Source organism: Perna viridis, chromosome 15 (assembly GCF_037379345.1).
Source record: "Perna viridis isolate PV_CMFRI_1.1 ecotype Kerala chromosome 15, ASM3737934v1, whole genome shotgun sequence".
NCBI classification, from domain to species: Eukaryota; Metazoa; Mollusca; class Bivalvia; order Mytilida; family Mytilidae; genus Perna; species Perna viridis.
Genome location: NC_142459.1, coordinates 15083897 through 15101637, shown reverse-complemented (window position 1 = coordinate 15101637; position 17741 = coordinate 15083897). Strand labels below are relative to the sequence as shown.

General features: G+C 32.7%; 1 protein-coding gene and 1 pseudogene across 1 annotated transcript; both read right to left on the bottom strand.

Annotated features, from left to right (window-relative positions):
* Positions 1-1085: 1085 nt before the first annotated feature.
* On the bottom strand, positions 1086-3301 carry LOC148597100 (uncharacterized; annotated as a pseudogene).
* Positions 3302-10517: 7216 nt separating this feature from the next.
* On the bottom strand, positions 10518-17234 carry LOC148597099 (uncharacterized). The gene is made up of 3 exons (XM_088562993.1): positions 15896-17234; positions 13893-13935; positions 10518-11628 (listed from the first exon to the last, which is right to left on the bottom strand). The coding sequence occupies exons 1-3, from the start codon at positions 16142-16144 to the stop codon at positions 11393-11395; spliced, it is 528 nt and encodes a 175-aa protein (XP_088419119.1). The 5' UTR covers positions 16145-17234; the 3' UTR covers positions 10518-11392.
* Between the last annotated feature and the right edge of the window lie 507 nt (positions 17235-17741).

Genomic DNA, 17741 nt, shown 5'->3' with positions numbered 1-17741 from the left:
AGAGATATTGTTTTGGGCTGCTGTAGAAGCCCCGCCTGATCTAAAACTGTGTAAACCAAAATCAGAAGAATTGAAACCTAGCGCTGACAACGCAGAACGAAATATTTCACTAGCCCTGGTATATGATAAATTAACGTTGCTCTACCTCAAAACAAAGGAATTGCAGGATTTCAAAAAATTATAGGCCTAAATATATACATATCCGAACTAATATCTATTCTAGCTCCTTTTATATAAGTCTGCAAAATAGAAACGGGACAATGACAATTATCTAATTTAGCAATATAAACATGATTACCTTTTCTATAACAATCAGTCTTACCTTTCGCAATGAAAATTTCGACAAAATTATCATTAAATGATATATGCTTAGCTTTGATATTACACCACTCATTTTACCTCAAAAATCCGAAAAAAAAGCTAAAGAAAACATAGTCAAAAAACGCAAGTCCTTAAGAGTGCGATCATCTTTATTGAAATACTCATAATATCTGTAATGACGGGCTCTTTTTTCTTAATAGGACGGCCTAAAGTCCGCCTAGCTGCTTCAACAATGGAAGTAACTACTTCTGAATCACATGGATTTGATACCCCTGCTAAAGAATGTGCCTATTTTATACGATAAAAAGCAGATTCAACTACACTCAAACGATTAGCTGATTGAACGAGCTTTTGTAAATAAAGTGCCACAAAAATTTCATCACAAGGTAATACACACGGTATTTCTATAAATTTTTCGGCCCACTCCAAAAACCTCTTGAAACCGCCTTCATATTTCTGAACGCTGTTTTTGACTTTAGAACTTTTAACAGTAGTTTTCAGGTTTTAGAATAACAGTCTTAACTCTGGGTGAACCAACTGATCTTTACGATTCCAAAATCCAGATTTAAAAATAACCTAAAAATAATAATTTTTCTCTTAACGTTAAAATATTCATACCAAATCAAACCAAACAGAATAAAGGTCCAGTGACTACCGAAATCATGCTCAGTTGGCAGTCCAACTAAATTCAGGATAAATAAGACAATCCATAACACCCAGTAGCTCGTATCAACAGCCTTTAACTGCAAAATATAATGTCATTCTTATGCAACAGAGGCATCTAATCGAACAGCAAGAATCTTTCCTTTAAAAGCTCCATTAATTGAATTAATGTTTGCTCCTGGGACCAGAATTCTATCTACTTCTATCCTTAACGTATGGAAAATACTCTAAATGCTCTCTAAACAATAATGGCCTAAATGCAGAAGATGGCCACCTGGGAACGATCAGTGTTCCCACTGCCTTGCATGCAACTAAATGCCTAACGCAGCGAGTGGCTAAAGCAACCGGAGGATCTAACCAATTGTTTTAATTCTGCCAACCACAAGAAAAAGCATCTATACCACTAGTTTTAGGATTCCAAAATAAAGAGTTAAATCTAGGGAGCTTAGTATTGCTCATGTTGGCAAATCTGTCTATGGTAAATGGTCCCCAATTGAACTAATAAAATTGAAAAACTCAAAAGAAATCCCCCAATCATCAATATCCATAATTCTAAACAAAGAATTAGCCTTTTCATTTTCTGATCTTGGAATCCATTGTGCAAAAATTGAAATATTGAAGTGTAAACACGTCTCAAAAATAAACAGGGCTAGAGCCTGAAGCTCTGGTACTTTACTACCTTTCTTAATAATGCTCCGCGCATTTTGATTATCTGTATAAAACTTACTGAACTGTCTTGTAATTTATCAGAGAAACTCTTTATACACAACTCATTAGCCTTTACTTCTCTCCAAGTGGAGCAAGAAAAAAAGATGTCTTGTCATGATCTGTGAAACATTGCCTATTGCCGGGGTAATCTCACTTTAATCTTCTTTAATGAATGTACAATAGTATCAATGAGGTTCAAAAAATGATCTAGTTAATTTTCTGGTAACCTTAAAGTACAGTGTATTAAATCCCATGTACAACCAAGCCACACTAACTCTTGAACTGGTGTCCATAAGCATTTATCTTTGTTAGGTACAAAACCAGACAAAATCAAATCTTTTTTAACTCTGACAGAGTGCTCTTTACACAGAAGTATATTGTCAGCTAAAGTTAAACCATCATCTAAATAATCACCCGAATGCAATATTTACGACAGTGCGTTACTAAAGGGCGTACAACCTTGGTAAATATATAACCAGGTGACGATAACCAACTGGCAAAACAGTAAAAACAAAATATTTTACTTCTTTATCAAAGATCCAAGAAAACCCAAGATATTTTTGATGATTGGGGAAAATGTCTATATGATGGTATCCTGATTTGAGATCAAATACAAACCCGAAACAATGACTGGTTAAATATTGACTGGCCGTCTTCCAGTCCTCAAATTTGACCTTGTGCTGAATAATTTGTTTGTTTATATGTCTAAGATGTAAACTTAAACGACCTTTACCTGAACTATTGATTGAAACATTCAAAGGATTAACTACGTGAGGTCTGTTCGAAACCTGTAAAACTAGATTAGCATTAACTAAATCCATAATAGCTTTTTCAACAAATTCTTTGTAATCTAAAGCAGACTTGTTATTACGTAAAAATACAGATTCAGGTTCATTTAACAATGGAATTTTGTAGCCAAACTGAATAAAATCTAAAATAAAGGTTGAAGTGTTGATATTTCTCCAAAATTCTAATGACTTTCTTAAACGACCCTTTACATTTATCGAAAAAGTACCAGCTTCATATTCAAAATAAGTTCTTAAAGTGTCATAATCTTGTACCTCAAAAGACTGTGATGAATGTTCATGTAGAGGTCCCTCTAGTATTGGTAAATCTGTTGGTCCTTTTGCTCCTACAATCCTTAGCCCAGCGTCCATACAATCCGCAGTTGTAGCACAAATCTTTTCCTTACCAGCGGTTTTAGTTGCGGGGCCTAGGGCCCCGGCTCCACGAAAGGGCTGAGTTTGCTGAAAATTACCACCATTATGAGCTTCCGTGGGTCTTTTCCTCGCATTCTTCTTTGCTGTCTTAGAAATGCGCCTGTGATCAATACAGACCAACACGGTACTTAAATTTGCAATCAAATCCGAGTTTAGTTCAAACTGCACTTGGTTTTCTTTGAATTTAAAATAAAGTTTTCTGGTTTCTTTACCTTACATTCAAGACTTTTAGTTGTATCGTCGAAATTACGTTTTATACCAGAAAGTTCTGTCCTCATATACGTTTTCATCAATGAAAGTAAGTCAGCATTAGATATTTCTTCTGCGTTATTTGGCTGTAATTTATCTCTATCAACCACGTTGTTGAAGGACCCTTCATCGTTCGACATATTCAATCAAACTTCAAATAAACACGTCTCTAGTGGTCACTGCCCAATCCTCAATAATTAAATATCTGCACAATTTCTTTTAAATACCCGGCGCGAAAACCGATTTACCGTTCAAAACATTCCTGTACATCCGCACATGAATTCATTTATTTTCTTTGGATGTGAAAAATGACATACTTTTTTAAAAGTTTGTTGTTTACTTTAAAAAATCAGGAACCGAGAAAAATCTTGTTTAAAAAGTTTTGTAACGCAACCATGTATAGGAAACAAAATGCCGAAAATCCTTGACAAAGTTTGGTTCATATATTATATTTACGCGGTAATCACTATTTGCTGTATTGAACAAAATGAAACTTTATCAGCTTAGTCCGAATGAATAATACTTTGAAACACAAGCATGTTCGATTGAAATGTTTAATTAATTTTAAGACTTTAATACTGAGCTGTCTCTAGTGGACATAGTCGAAAATGTTCCATTTTTATTTGATCTTGAAAAAATATTCTCCTTTAGAATATACTTAGCGGAACAGTCCCCTTGTTGACAAGACTACCAGTTAAGAAACAGTCTTTGTAAGAATCATGCAAATTCTGTAAAATGTGATACACCTTGAAACGGCTACACATTTTTATTTTTGTTTTAGTTATGAATTATTTCCATCTGACATCTCTTTGGAGAGAATCCACATTGAAAATCCAACAGTTTCTATTGTAATTTAGTGTCATTTACATGTAGACTTATCTCGCTTGATTTTGAATTCTACAGCGCATTCTATACAATTTTTATCTCCAAAGAGCACATGTTATAAGAAAAGGTTAATGTTAATTTCTGTTTACTATAACATTTTTAACAAAATATTTAAAAAAGAAAAATATGTAGGCTTTTCAACCATGAATCACTTTTTGCATGATTTTTAGCTGGAGTGATACTTAATCAAATATTTGGAACCTTTATTTTTGATGAAGCCAATAATACAATGCTCATTGAATAGCATACTTAGAATGAATATATTCCAATTAACGCTACCCACCCCCCCCTCCGACCCCCCCCCCCAAAAAAAAAAAAAACAAAATTAAAAAAATAAAAAAAACTCAAATCCTGGATCCGCCCCTGTTTGCGGTAATGGGTGGGTGCATCATAAATGCAGCTGTTATATGTTTGAGAAAGATAAAAGTCTTAACTGGCACGATGCACTGGTTTATCGATAGGACAAGATGCATGGCTATGAAACATGCTATGTCTGGTTTTATTTTACTCCTTCTCACATAGTTGCTAGAACAATGTAGTTTGTAGACACCCCGTCCGTCCTTATTTGTCCCTCTGAATACCGCCCCAGTTATTTCGGCTACTACTTATCGAATCGATTTTAAATTTTGTATTTCGCCTAAAAGAATTTGGAAGTATATTTTAAGTTACGATATCTGTCATACATCAACTTATAGCTTTCATCTGATCAAAACAGTTCCGTAATTTGAATATCAGTCCATATAAAAAATCAATAATGTCTTTTAAAGTTAAACTTGAACTTTCAGTTTGCAGTATTACTGATTTCACCCTGAAGGTTTCATCACAGAAAACAAATCCTAATTAGAAAGAGTAATTAAGGGAACCAAGGTTATAGCGGTAATCAAACGAATGTAATCCAGGGACAATGACCAGACATGGAAAACAGACATATACAACAAAGAACATAAAGTAACTAAAATCATACATACAAAGTAACAAAAGTAAATGAGCAACTCGGACTCCATTAAAAACTGGGAGCATGGACCAGGTGCTCCGGTAGGGTAAGCGTCCTTTGCTTTTACAATCCGTCCCAAAAAAAACTCATGTCCTACGAAGATGCTCACGGACTTCTTGTTATTGTTCAAAGTACTTTTGTATAAAGTACTTTTGAAAGTAAAAAAAAATACGTTGCTGTTATTTCAGCTCATTGTGAAAGTAATGATTCAAAATGTGGATCTATTTTAATGAATTTATATTCATAGCAATTTTATTTCTGTCTAATACCAATTACATGTAGAGCGGAATTTTATATTTCTAGGGTATGTTATTGATAGTAAAAGTGTCAAGTCTCAAAAATGCTGGCTCTTCCAATGATAACAATTCAAAATTTGCATTAAAGCTTTTTTTTAAATAATATTGAGATTGTCCACTTTTCTGTTTAGGGATGTGTGCTATATATTAACATAGCGTGAAATATCTTGTTTCGTCTAATATATAACTGTATTTAACTGGACATGAAATGAATATATTATAACTTATATAAGTATTCGATCATCAATTAATTTATCAATGCGGTTTTTCTTACAGTAATACGTAATGGTTCTTTGTGCTAGTTGTAAAGCTTTTCCTTGAGTTTCTTAATGTTCAACATTCATTCATAGTATATTACTTCTAAATATGTGCATATTACATATGAAATCTCTGAAGAATGAGTTGCAAATAACGATGCTTATCAAAACGTGAAATTATCCATAGTAATTCGACTCACTATAAGTAATTACTTGCAGAAATATAAGGTCACTGATGAATATCATTTGGGGTGTATAGAACATATTATTTTATAGATAGCAGCGTTTTATCGATTGTTCCCAGTTAATAAATTTCGATATCGAAATCTGAAAAAAAATCTATATAATAGATAGTACATTCAATTGGTTATTCACTCTTACCAATTAATTATTCTAATATTATTTTATTTTTATATCATTTAGAACGAGTGTACTTCGATAGAAGCATCCATTGTGAAAGTTGACGACAAACGAGAAAGTGGCTTCCTGAAATCACAATTAAAGAACTTCCTTATCAAAAATAATCATTGCAATGTAATTAGCTCATGTATAGAATCCAATTAACTATCTGAGGATTTGCATTTTTATCTCAAAATAAGAGGAATTCTTTTTACTTTACCTAGATCAATATCAATACAGTAATCATTAGAGAGAGTCCATTGAAAGCGCGTGTGTGTGTGGTTTTTTTTTTTTTTTTTTCTGTGAAGAGCTTGATAATTTTGCAGTGTTGCCATGGTTACTAGAAAATAGGAAGTTAAATCAAATGATGATATATTTAGTGAGTTAAAAACTATCCGAAGAGCTTTTAAAGTAAACTGCGTGTATATGGTCATTTCAATACCTTTTTGTTGTGCCTCCTGATCCGATTTGTTCTTATCATATATGTACTTCATGGTGTTTGATTAAATTCAAAGGTGCGGTTAACATTTTGTTTGAGAGAAATGTAAAATAAGAGACGTTGAAACATGTTTCGGTGGACAACAAACAGTTCTACACAGTATCAGTCTTTTGATTCCTATTTTACTAATCGCTGCATACAAGCCTATCGAAACTCTTGGGTTTTATTCAAAACGAATGAAATTTAATAATCAGATAATGTTGTGTCAAATCATTCATTTTTTCTGAATTTTTAAAATTTTACAAAATTCATAAAGGGCTTACCTCAAGAACTAGAGTTAATCTCGGAGCTTTACGTCACCGTAATAGATCTGTGAAAACGACAATAGTCGGTTATCATATACATAAGCACTATACATTGTTCACCATGTTCAAGGGTGACCACTTAAGTAGCTGTCTTTGCAAGAATCATGCAAATCTGAAAAATGTGATACACCCTAAAAAAAGGCTACATATTCTTTTTGTAATTAAGTTGTTTTATGGGTCTATACTATGAAATGTGTAACTATTCATTCAAATCTACCTGCTCTTAAGAGATAATCAACATCGAAAATCCAGTAGATTCTATTGTATTTGATCGTCATTTACAGAGTTTTTGAAATCTACAATTGCATTCTATACAATTTTTATTTCATAAGAGCACGGGTGATATGAAAAACCACATGTTAATTTCTGTTCACCATGACATTTCAAACAAAATATCAAAAAATAAAAATATGTAGGCTTTTTACCCATGAATCACATTTTGCATGATCCTTAGCTGGAGTGATCCTTGAAATGTATTTGCTTCACTGTGGTTTGGTTATTTGTTTCAGTGTTAAACATGGAACATACGTACTTAGGACTCCATGACGAAGAAGAAGAGGGTAACTTTATATGGGCTGATGGTTCACCTTTGACCTTCACAGATTGGACCAATAACGAACCAAACAACGCAAGTGTGAATAAAGACTGCGTTCACTTCCATGGTTCGAATAATTATACATGGAATGATATGCCTTGCTCAAAACCATTCACATTTGTCTGTGGAAAACTAATATAAAGAGTTTATTTGTCAAATCTATATTATTAATTGCTATGGATTATGACATTTTTAATTTATTTTGACAAAATGTTTGAAGATAATATATTAAATGAATCAAGGAAACCAAAATTCTAGCCAAAATTAAACATATCCATTCAAAGGATAAATTTGACAGCGGACGGATGAGGATTTCTAGTACATTATTTGGCCTAGAGGATATACGACCATATTTTATGTCAATTGAAAAATAAATCTTTGTAGTTTTTTTAATATCATTCTTTTCTTACTGAAAATGGTAAAGTTTTGTGTTATTTTGCATTAAGTACAAGAGGGATCAAAGACCAATCGACCACGATACACTTTGATAAGTCATTTCAATAAAATCGTGCGTTGTAGTAACGGAAAACAAGTAGCATGTAAATATTTCACAAATGTGAAAAATAACTTTTTCCGACAATAGTCGACTTTTTAATAACTGAACAAAATTGCACCTAAAATTGGTTGTTTTCTAGTGTATATTTAATGATTATGAGAAAATAAAACATCATAGAAAATTACAATGTAAATATAAATATTCGGTACTGAATAGCAAATAAAATATATACAAAACATTCTAGATTCGATCTGCAATATTAGCCTTGAAAAAAGGGTTTAAAGTTGCAAACTTACACATGAAAAAACTATTAATGTACTAAATATTATAAACGGAATGGTTTTCAGGACTTTATTTTTCTAGTTTCCGGGCTGTTTTATGCATGGAGAAACATGTAAAGTATCAAAGTACCTTACGTTTTGGCGAAATGCCTGAAAGTTTTGAGATATACTCTTCGTACATACAAAAATCATACATTTTTTTTTTTTTTTTTGGGGGGGGGGGTTGGAGGGTAATTTTTGCACTTTATATGGTTGAAATAAAATGTTAAAATTTCAACCAGGGATTCTCAAACAAAAACCTGTAACTCGGAGGTTCATGACGAGGATGAATTTCGTGATAAATTTGATTATACATATGAACCCTGAAGCATATGCAGACACGTACATATTGTCACTATATTTATGTCTTACGATAATGTTTGGCATTATTTTACTGCGCACCATTAAATAGTTGTAGTGCAAAATCCCCTTACTGGATAATACAAAATAAGTCGAGAAAAAAAAAATCCAACGCTCAAAACTGTCGATAAGAAAGTTCAGACTTCGTAGTTTTTTCCTTTCAAGAAAACTCCATCTTTAGTCGCCGAAAGAATAGGATAATGGAAGCATAGTTTTTCAATCTATACAGAGACAATCTATATCAAAATGTAGCACACCGAATAAAAAAGATTACACATAAAATCTGACGATAAGGAAAAGAAGACGTCACACAAAAAACTGGAGCACTAAAAGTATAAACACCCACCGAGAGTGATATCATGTGCTCCGGAAGGGGGGGCATGACCTGCTACACCAGCGGTATTCTCCATATTGCAAGTGAGAATAATCCGGTAATTCTGAGCATCACATGTGACGCTAACGATATGTGTCCAGCCAACTGGAAGGGGTATCAGATAGGTTCACAGAAACGGTCAGGGAAGGGAATATAAAGTGAAAGTAGGCTTTTATTTGATTAAAATTTAAAATGTTCAGTTCATAAACAAAGACAAAATAACAAAAAAGTCATTTACAGTATCTTGATTCGGTATGCTTAATTATTGTTTTAATAGACAACCGTTTACATATCCTATGTCGCTCCTTTCAGTTACCATCCTTCTTTTCAATGATTTAATTAATTTGAGAAAAAATGAATAAGTGCGACACTGAGCTGTAGGCTGTACTTTACTCATATCAATCTAAACAGTATCCTCCATTTTTTTAGAGAATTATTGTACAAATCACGGGTACAATAATTATTGACTAAATGTGAAATGTATAGAATGAAGATGTTAATATATTTTGTTACCAAACGTCTTATTTCGTCTATATACAGATGAAGGTGTATACCTTCACCTTATATTAATTTTATTAAGTACAAAAATACAGCAGTTATGTATTGTAAATTTCGATATGCTGTGCACGTGTTTCAAGAAGTAACCTCTTTTCAGCAACATTAAAATCAAATATGTAGGAAGATCGTAATCAAAATATGAGTTGTATACAAGAAGTACTCATAACCAAATCTATCGAAAGAGGAAGCCAAATCCATCACCGAGAGGTTCTACCATATGCAATGCAAGGAAAGAAATGTAAGTTATCCTTGAAGTTATGATTTGTCAGTGATTAACTGAAACTTAAGGATTGAGTTAGTCGCTTCTCATCAAAGTAGCCGTTTAAGGAGGTAGACCTAGGGTGAGGGACACAACTATTGAAATCAGTGATATGTTTTTATCACGTTTAATATCATCAACGCCTATCAAGCTTTCATTTGAAACAGAATAAAGTCAATCCAAGTTACTTTGATGCTTACAAGAGATTGATATAAAATACTGAATACAAACGTTCCAATGATTTCTAAGAGTTGTCTCCCTTACCCTAGGTCCACATCCTGAAACCCTTAATTCATACGTATATAGATACAGTTATGTTAAGAATGTCGCACGATTTGTTCACATTGTTATTCAAATGGTGTTGATTTAATAACTTTACTATTGGCAGTGTCTGAGTTTTATGTGAACTGGTACTGAAGACATTAGTGAACAGATCAGCCTGAACTGATCATAGCTTGTCATGTGTAATGACCTAAGTATAAAAAATACATATTTTTATACTATGACATTATAAATAGTTATTTTTTGAGAACTACATTTGATTCATTCCACTTGTAGTGTAATCAGCATCACAGTAACTCCCCAGTCCATGCTTCCATGGATGTGTAAATAAAGGAGTTTTGTAAGAGTTTCGGTTGTGAACTAGACAGAACTCTGTTTGTAAGGACACTTGTGATGTTTAAATATCAAATAAACAGAAACTGAGCAACATATTCATCACCTAATGTGATATCTTGAGACACCATAAAAAATACGCAATTGTTTATTACGAGCATGAATTGCTGCATTTGGTAAATACATTTAAATCACATGTTATATAATGTACAATATATTAGAAACAAGTTTTACCAGACAATGTTTCAGATAGAATTTCAAAATTATTTCGGGAAACTGAAAGTTAAGATTTCGAGTTAAATTTACAAAAGACAATGGTAGAGTTTATAATTCACGTAATATATTGATACTGGTGATACCAATGTTTGTGGTAGAGTTTATAATTCACGTAATATAATGATACTGATGATACCAATGTTTGTGGTAGAGTTTATAATTCACGTAATATATTGATACTGGTGATACCAATGTTTGTGGTAGAGTTTATAATTCACGTAATATAATGATACTGGTGATACCAATGTTTGTGGTAGAGTTTATAATTCACGTAATATATTGATACTGGTGATACCAATGTTTGTGGTAGAGTTTATAATTCACGTAATATAATGATACTGGTGATACCAATGTTTGTGGTAGAGTTTATAATTCACGTAATATAATGATACTGGTGATACCAATGTTTGAACTTTGAGCAATCTCAAGCTTTAAATGAATGATGTTATGCGTAGAAAAAAATGTTACTTTTTTTTATTTAATGATAGAACAAATAAAACAAGAAACAAAGCTGTATTACTGTGAAAGTGCTATAGTTTGTGGGGTACCAATTTTTGTGCTTTTCTTGGGTAGGTTAAACCACGAAATATGGTCGTGTATACTGAAAACCACGAATTTAAGATTCAACTGACTATTGTTTTTGCATGATCCACGAAAATTGGTATCCACGAATTAAAGTACTTTCACAGTATTTGGTGAACTTTTACAACCTGCGATTAGGGGTGATTATTTTTTTGTTTATTTCTAGGCATTTTTTTCACAGATATTACCATATACCATTGTACATGGCATATCGTTCCATTTGTAATAAACACCGTTATAATTTTTATAGAAATGAACGCAATCTTCGCGTCCTCCTGAGTTGTTAGGTTCGCCGTTATTCCAGTCCTGAAAGGTCAAAGGTGAACCATTGATCCAAGTAAATTTTCCTTCTTTTACTGTATCGTGAAGTCCCATGTGAGTATGTCCCATGTCAAGCTCTGAAAGGGTTAACAAAAGCATTATAAGTTTATCGTGTCAACAAATATACAATTGTCAAATAAAACTGGTGGATAAGGTATTCGAATAAATAAATAAACCTAAATTTACCTTCATTATTACTTACAAAATTCAAAAGACCAAAAGAAGTGAAGCTTCATTCTATGTGTTGCACTTGGAAGATTTCATCGTGGCTGGATTAAGCTTCTGTGGTTTTGTGTACGTCTTATATACAATTTATTTGTGGATTAAGATCTTCCTATGTATTTAGTTGAAATGCTGCTGATGAGAGTTTACTCCTTAGAAAACAAGTACAGCATATCGATTTTTTATTACTATGAGTGGAATTTTTGTATTAGACAACACGCATTTAAAATTAGAAAATTTAACCGTTATTTAAACTCATATGTTGAGGTGGAGTTCACCAGTTTACCATAAACTTTAATGCAAAACTATATTAGTCTTCAGCTTTCGGAATAATACATCCGTAACTCACAATATAAAATAGCCGATAACTTCTAACATAATCACAACTTTTCAAACTTTTATACGAATAATCAAGGGAACCAAGATTACAGTGGTAATCAAAAGAATGTAAACCAGGGACAAAGACCAGACATGGAAAACAGACATACACAACAAAGAACATGAAGTAACTATAATCATACATACAAAGTAACAAAAGCAAATGAGCAACTCGGACTCCATTTAAAACTGGGAGCATGGACGAGGTATTATGCAGCAAGGATAAGTGCATATCTTTAAAATATCTTGTTTCATTTTTATAATTTTGTGTTTGAAGTATGATACCTGTTTTCAAATTGTAATATTAATAGATGTGAACGATTTATTGGTGTCTCATTTCTAGGGCTGGTCAGGCCTTTCAAGTTAATATCTAGGCATGTATAGTTACTGGTCATTTTTCCTTTATCAAATTTTTTTTCGACATGTAACATATTTCGACTAATATTAAAATATTAAAACATTTACAAAAATGTTTTATTCATTTTTTGCTATTTCAACAATCGATTAGATAATTGCTTTGAGAGAATTATGGGTGAAAAGATTTATGTCAGATTTCAACGTAAAATGGGAAGAAGTTACTACTTCCTTTTTCAGATTATTTTTAATTTAAAGATATCTTTACAGTAGATGTGATTTTTGGAGACGTTGTCCTAAATGTTTTTGTTTTGGGTATAAATTGCTTTTTTACTCCACCGTTTAAAAGTACTTTCAGAAAGTACTTTTCAATGAAATCATCCACCTTTACAAGATGACCTCCATTTTGTTTACATTTGTTCTGAAAAATGTGATTTATAAAATACAGAATAATGTTATTAACTTTACTATAACATCATACATATAATACCGTGTTGGTGGATATTTCAACGAGTGTATTATTTTGCGAAGGAGGCAAAAAACTTACGAAAACTTCTGCCGAAACGAATTTGGTGGAGGCAAATTGATGCAATAATAACTTAAGCTGGCAGTTACTAGTTTGCGAAATTTATGATGGCGTTTTCAGACAAAACACTTGCATGAGCCAAAATTAGCATTCTACAAAAATGACTGGCCATACGATATTGGATGTTAGATGCCTATCGTGAGGTCGGTATATAGTTATGATTTACATTTCAAATTGGCTGATGTGCATAAGATAACTAAAACTAATAATACGACCTAATATGAACTAATCCCTGAAGTATCAATAACTGGTTACCGATCTGATCAAGGCTCTAATTTGTTGTGATAATTTGTGAATGTTCTAGTCATCTAAATTTGAAATAACATGATGTAAAACGGCAGACGATTACAGGTTAAACATATCGGTATGGTGCATCGATGATCCATCTGCAACTGATCAATGATCGACGGCTGCAAACAAAATGATCGGTAGACGGACCGTAAGCTTATTCGGAAAGTCATGTGTACCTACATAATTACATGTTCTAAAATCTATGATTCTAAGTTGACTTATTACTCAATGAACATGTAGATCCTTTTTTATTTGAAGATACAGAGAACATCTTAAATGCCACTGAATGTTTCGTAATCAGTCAACTTTCTGCAATCATTTTATTTTACTTTGACAACTATTTTTCGAGTGTGTCTCGGTATCAGGAATGTTTCTTAGATTAAAAATGTCCATTTTTCCCCGATGTCTTGTTTTCATAAAAAAATAATAAAGGAATATTCTTACCTCGGCACTATGCCAACTAAGTTTGTTTTTCTTTTCGAACAGATAACAACTGCCCCTTATATATACCCATTTGCTGTGACATGTTTTTATGGCTGCAAGAGAGTACAGACTGTAATTTGGAAAGAATATCATTGCAACACTTTAATATACCCAATTCCCAATTGCCCCATCCCCACTCCCCACTGCTCCATACCCACGCCCCATTGCCCCATCCCTCATTCCTCCATTCCTATGCCTGTTGCCCCATACCCCATAAAATGGGAAGTTTATCCCATAAAGATACTGTATCATTGCAATACTTTTATTTTTTGAAAGCAAAATTCAGAAATAAGATTAGAGTAAAGCATTCACAATAAATAAAATCAAAAAATGCAGTTCCTAAAAAATTTCATAGATATTTTACGCCTTTTTCTTATAATTATCTAATATTTTGATTATACAGGTCAGTAATAAGACTTTGCATTAAAGTCAACAAATTTACAGTAAATGTTTTTGTTAAGAAATTTATGTGTCATACTTCCATTTTCTGGGTAAAATTTGGATTTATAATTTCAATGCTTAGATAGTTGGAATAATCAATTCATATACCAAGGTTTTATAAAGTTATAGTAATTTGTCAAATAATCTTCTTTTCATCATTGAAGATGTGGTATATAAGTAGATTGGCTCCCTCAAAATACAAATGTATTTTCTTAAATAAGTTATTGTGAAGTATGGCAGTAAAAAAACAATTTCTGAAAATATTTGCCATAATTTGGTTTGAAATAGGCGTAAATGACCCTAGTATTTGAAAAAAAACTATATATATTTACAAAGTATCCAAGAATTCAACTTTCTTTCATATATATACCTTCACTGTCACTCCCTTTTTCCCCTCGCTGTCCTTTGGAACCTGCAGTAATCACTACTTGGTTAACGTTCAGCTTAAACTTTGTTTCATGACAAAATCATGCGCTTTTTCTATGCTTTTGCTCGATAAAATAGAATTGTCGTTAACATGATTTAAGGCTTCTTATTATAAAATCTTATTACAAACGTTGCCTGTCATTTTAAAAACAACATCTGACAATAAATGGACACATACCATAGTTGTATAGGACATTTGAAATAGTTTATTACACTGCATGTAAAATTTGATACCTCTCAAACACTTGTTTGACATTACATTAGTTACAATTTTCAAACATTTTTTCGACCATTGCGTAGTTTCCTTAAGTGGTTAATTAAAGCACCAAATATCAAATACACACGTCAGTGTCAAGTTTTGTTTACTAATTGGCTTATGCAACCATTTTCAATCAAAAACGGCTGGCGTCTATAAACCCTTATATCATACGTTCTAGTTCATCACGGATCACTTAAATTAAAGGCAGAAACAGTTTTACATGTATGTGCATCATTTTTTTTTATATTTTAGACATTTTTAAATTTCCGTAAAAATATTTTCGGTTCAATCACAGATGAGTATTTGTTTCTAAAGGGTAATCAGGGGAATCAAGATTCCAGTAGAAATCCAATTAATATATCCCATGGATATAGACTAAACATGAAAAACAGTCACGCACGATAAAGAACATAAAATAACCGAATTAACAAGTACAAAATAACAAAATTTAATAAGCCACCCGGTCCACACTAAAAACTAGATCTATATGGACCAGGTGCACCGGTAGTGTAAGTGTCCTTTGCTTTTGTCAAAACACTCGCCTGTGAGGCTTATCAAATGTCACGTTGTGGGAAGATGGAAGAAGAAAGGAATAAAAACTATGTCATGCTGAACAACGCGATTCTCATGGTGCAGATGGATACTACAGCACGATCTACGAGTTCATGATGACGACCATAAAACTTATGTAGTAATTGGATTGAAGGTCTGACATTTATAAACAGGGATAGTAAAAAGCTACCTGTTTGTTCCTTCACTCTGATCCTTTGTCCCCCCTTTCACCTTTGTCTGCGTGTTGGCCTTTAGTACCAACTGCTCCTTTAACCCCCGACACTCTTGTTATACCTGGCGGTCCTTCTTGACCTTCTTGATCTTTATCTCCTTTTTCACCCTTTTCTCAAACCGGTCCTTTTTCCCCGGATAAACCTTTATCACCAGTTAATCCCTTCCTTCCCAAGATACCTTGTTCTCCTACAGGCCCCCTTTTTCCAGTCTCCCCTTTCTCTCCTCTGATCCCCTTTACTCCTTGAAGGCTTTTATCTCCCTTAAGTCCTTTATCTCCTTTGAAGCCCGTTTCCCCTTTCAGTCCTTTTTCTCCTTGTTCTCCTTGACTTCCTATTTGATCTTTTTTACCATTCACTCCCCTTTCCATAACCTCCCCTTTATCTCCTCTTGATCCCTTGTCACCAATTATTGTTTTTTTTTTTTAAATTTTTTTCCCGTTCATGTATTTGTGACACATTTGTCTGTAGACTTTTTTATAGAAGCTTCAAGATTTTGGTTTCTTTCTAGCGTATTTGAAAATGACATATGTATGTTAAGTGTTGATGAACAACAAAATTATTGGTAACATTAATACTGAAACAAACTTGGAACAGATTGGTGAGGAAGTTATCGGAAATTTTATCATTTTCACAAAATCGGCATTTTTAATCGACAACGTTACGTCAAATCGAATGTGACGTCGTCGATAAACTGAATAATGTAAGTTGTGAATATCTTGATTAAACATTGTACGTCGCACTATCGGGCTTAATTACTTTTATGTGAGTTGTTTGTCTCTACTTCAAAACTGCCGTTACTACGTATTTATCGCATTATGTATACATACATATTCTATACAGCAAAGAAAAGAAACATAAAGTATGACTCAAGATCGAAACATACGACGCATTCAAATAATCTTTAATCTGTCGTCGCACCAGACACATTTTCGACTCACCAAATACAAATGAAAGTTCGGGACTACTTAAGTACTTTGGTCGCACCGCTCAATAAGATATTCTATTATTACCAATAATATCATAGAAGGTGAACATACCTGTAAAAATACACACCAATTGTTACAAGCAGTACCACAGAAAATGCCACAATAATAATTTGTGATACTAGAAGGTGTATATAACGTCTTCTGTTTTGTTCTTCATTCTCCAAAATTCTATTCCTCATATTAATATATAAGTCATAGATGCGTTCATTAGAAAATGTTTCTTCGTTTTTTAAATACTCAAGTTCGAACTTGTCACTCATTTTTGTCAATTGCATACATGCATGAATAGGTGCAAATTGGCTTACATACTTAACGTGTACATGTGAATATTTGGTAATTATACTGTTGATTTATCACCACTTTAGAGGTAATTGCTGAACAAGGTACAACATGAAGTGACTTCCGATGACAGGTCGGACTTTAACATTTGTAGTATTTCTGAGAAGTATCCCAATTCAACAACTTTAGAAATTCAAACTTATTTACACTTGAAGCTTTCGTAAATGTGACTTAACTAATATTCTGTTCTGTATTTAGATAAGGTCAAGGTTATAAGATTTAGCTGCGTAAGACTTGTTGTTTATCAGAATTGAGAAGGCTTAAAAAAACAGACTGTCGTCAGGACCATTACAAAATTGAAAATATTTTTTGCTTCTTTTGTACATAAATGTTTCAAAAACGTTATGAAAACCAAACTTATTTATATGTAAGATATGGTGACAGACATATTTGTGATATGCGTTTTTATTTTCTTGTTTTGAGATTTAATCTGTTTGTTTATCCAAAACATGTGTTTTTGCATAGTTTATAACGGTCCTAACCGTGCGAAAAACACACAGGAACCATATGTTTCAAAATTTCATATTTGTTTTACCAAAATCTAAAGATACAGAAGAATAATAGTTCTTCAACATAAATAATAAATAGATCGCAAACACGTCTTGTTTACCTTGAACCTTTTACCTGTGTTACCATGAAC

What these genes read in the sequence shown, in the direction of transcription:
- LOC148597099 (XM_088562993.1), bottom strand. Translation starts at nt 16,144, where the DNA reads ATGGAAAGGGGAGTGAATGGTAAAAAAGATCAAATAGGAAGTCAAGGA. An exon ending in TATCCGGGGAAAAAGGACCG is followed by an intron (nt 13,936 to 15,895) that starts GTTTGAGAAAAG and finishes TCCAAATTACAG; the next exon opens with TCTGTACTCTCTTGCAGCCA. An exon ending in AAACATGTCACAGCAAATGG is followed by an intron (nt 11,629 to 13,892) that starts GTATATATAAGG and finishes TAACCCTTTCAG; the next exon opens with AGCTTGACATGGGACATACT.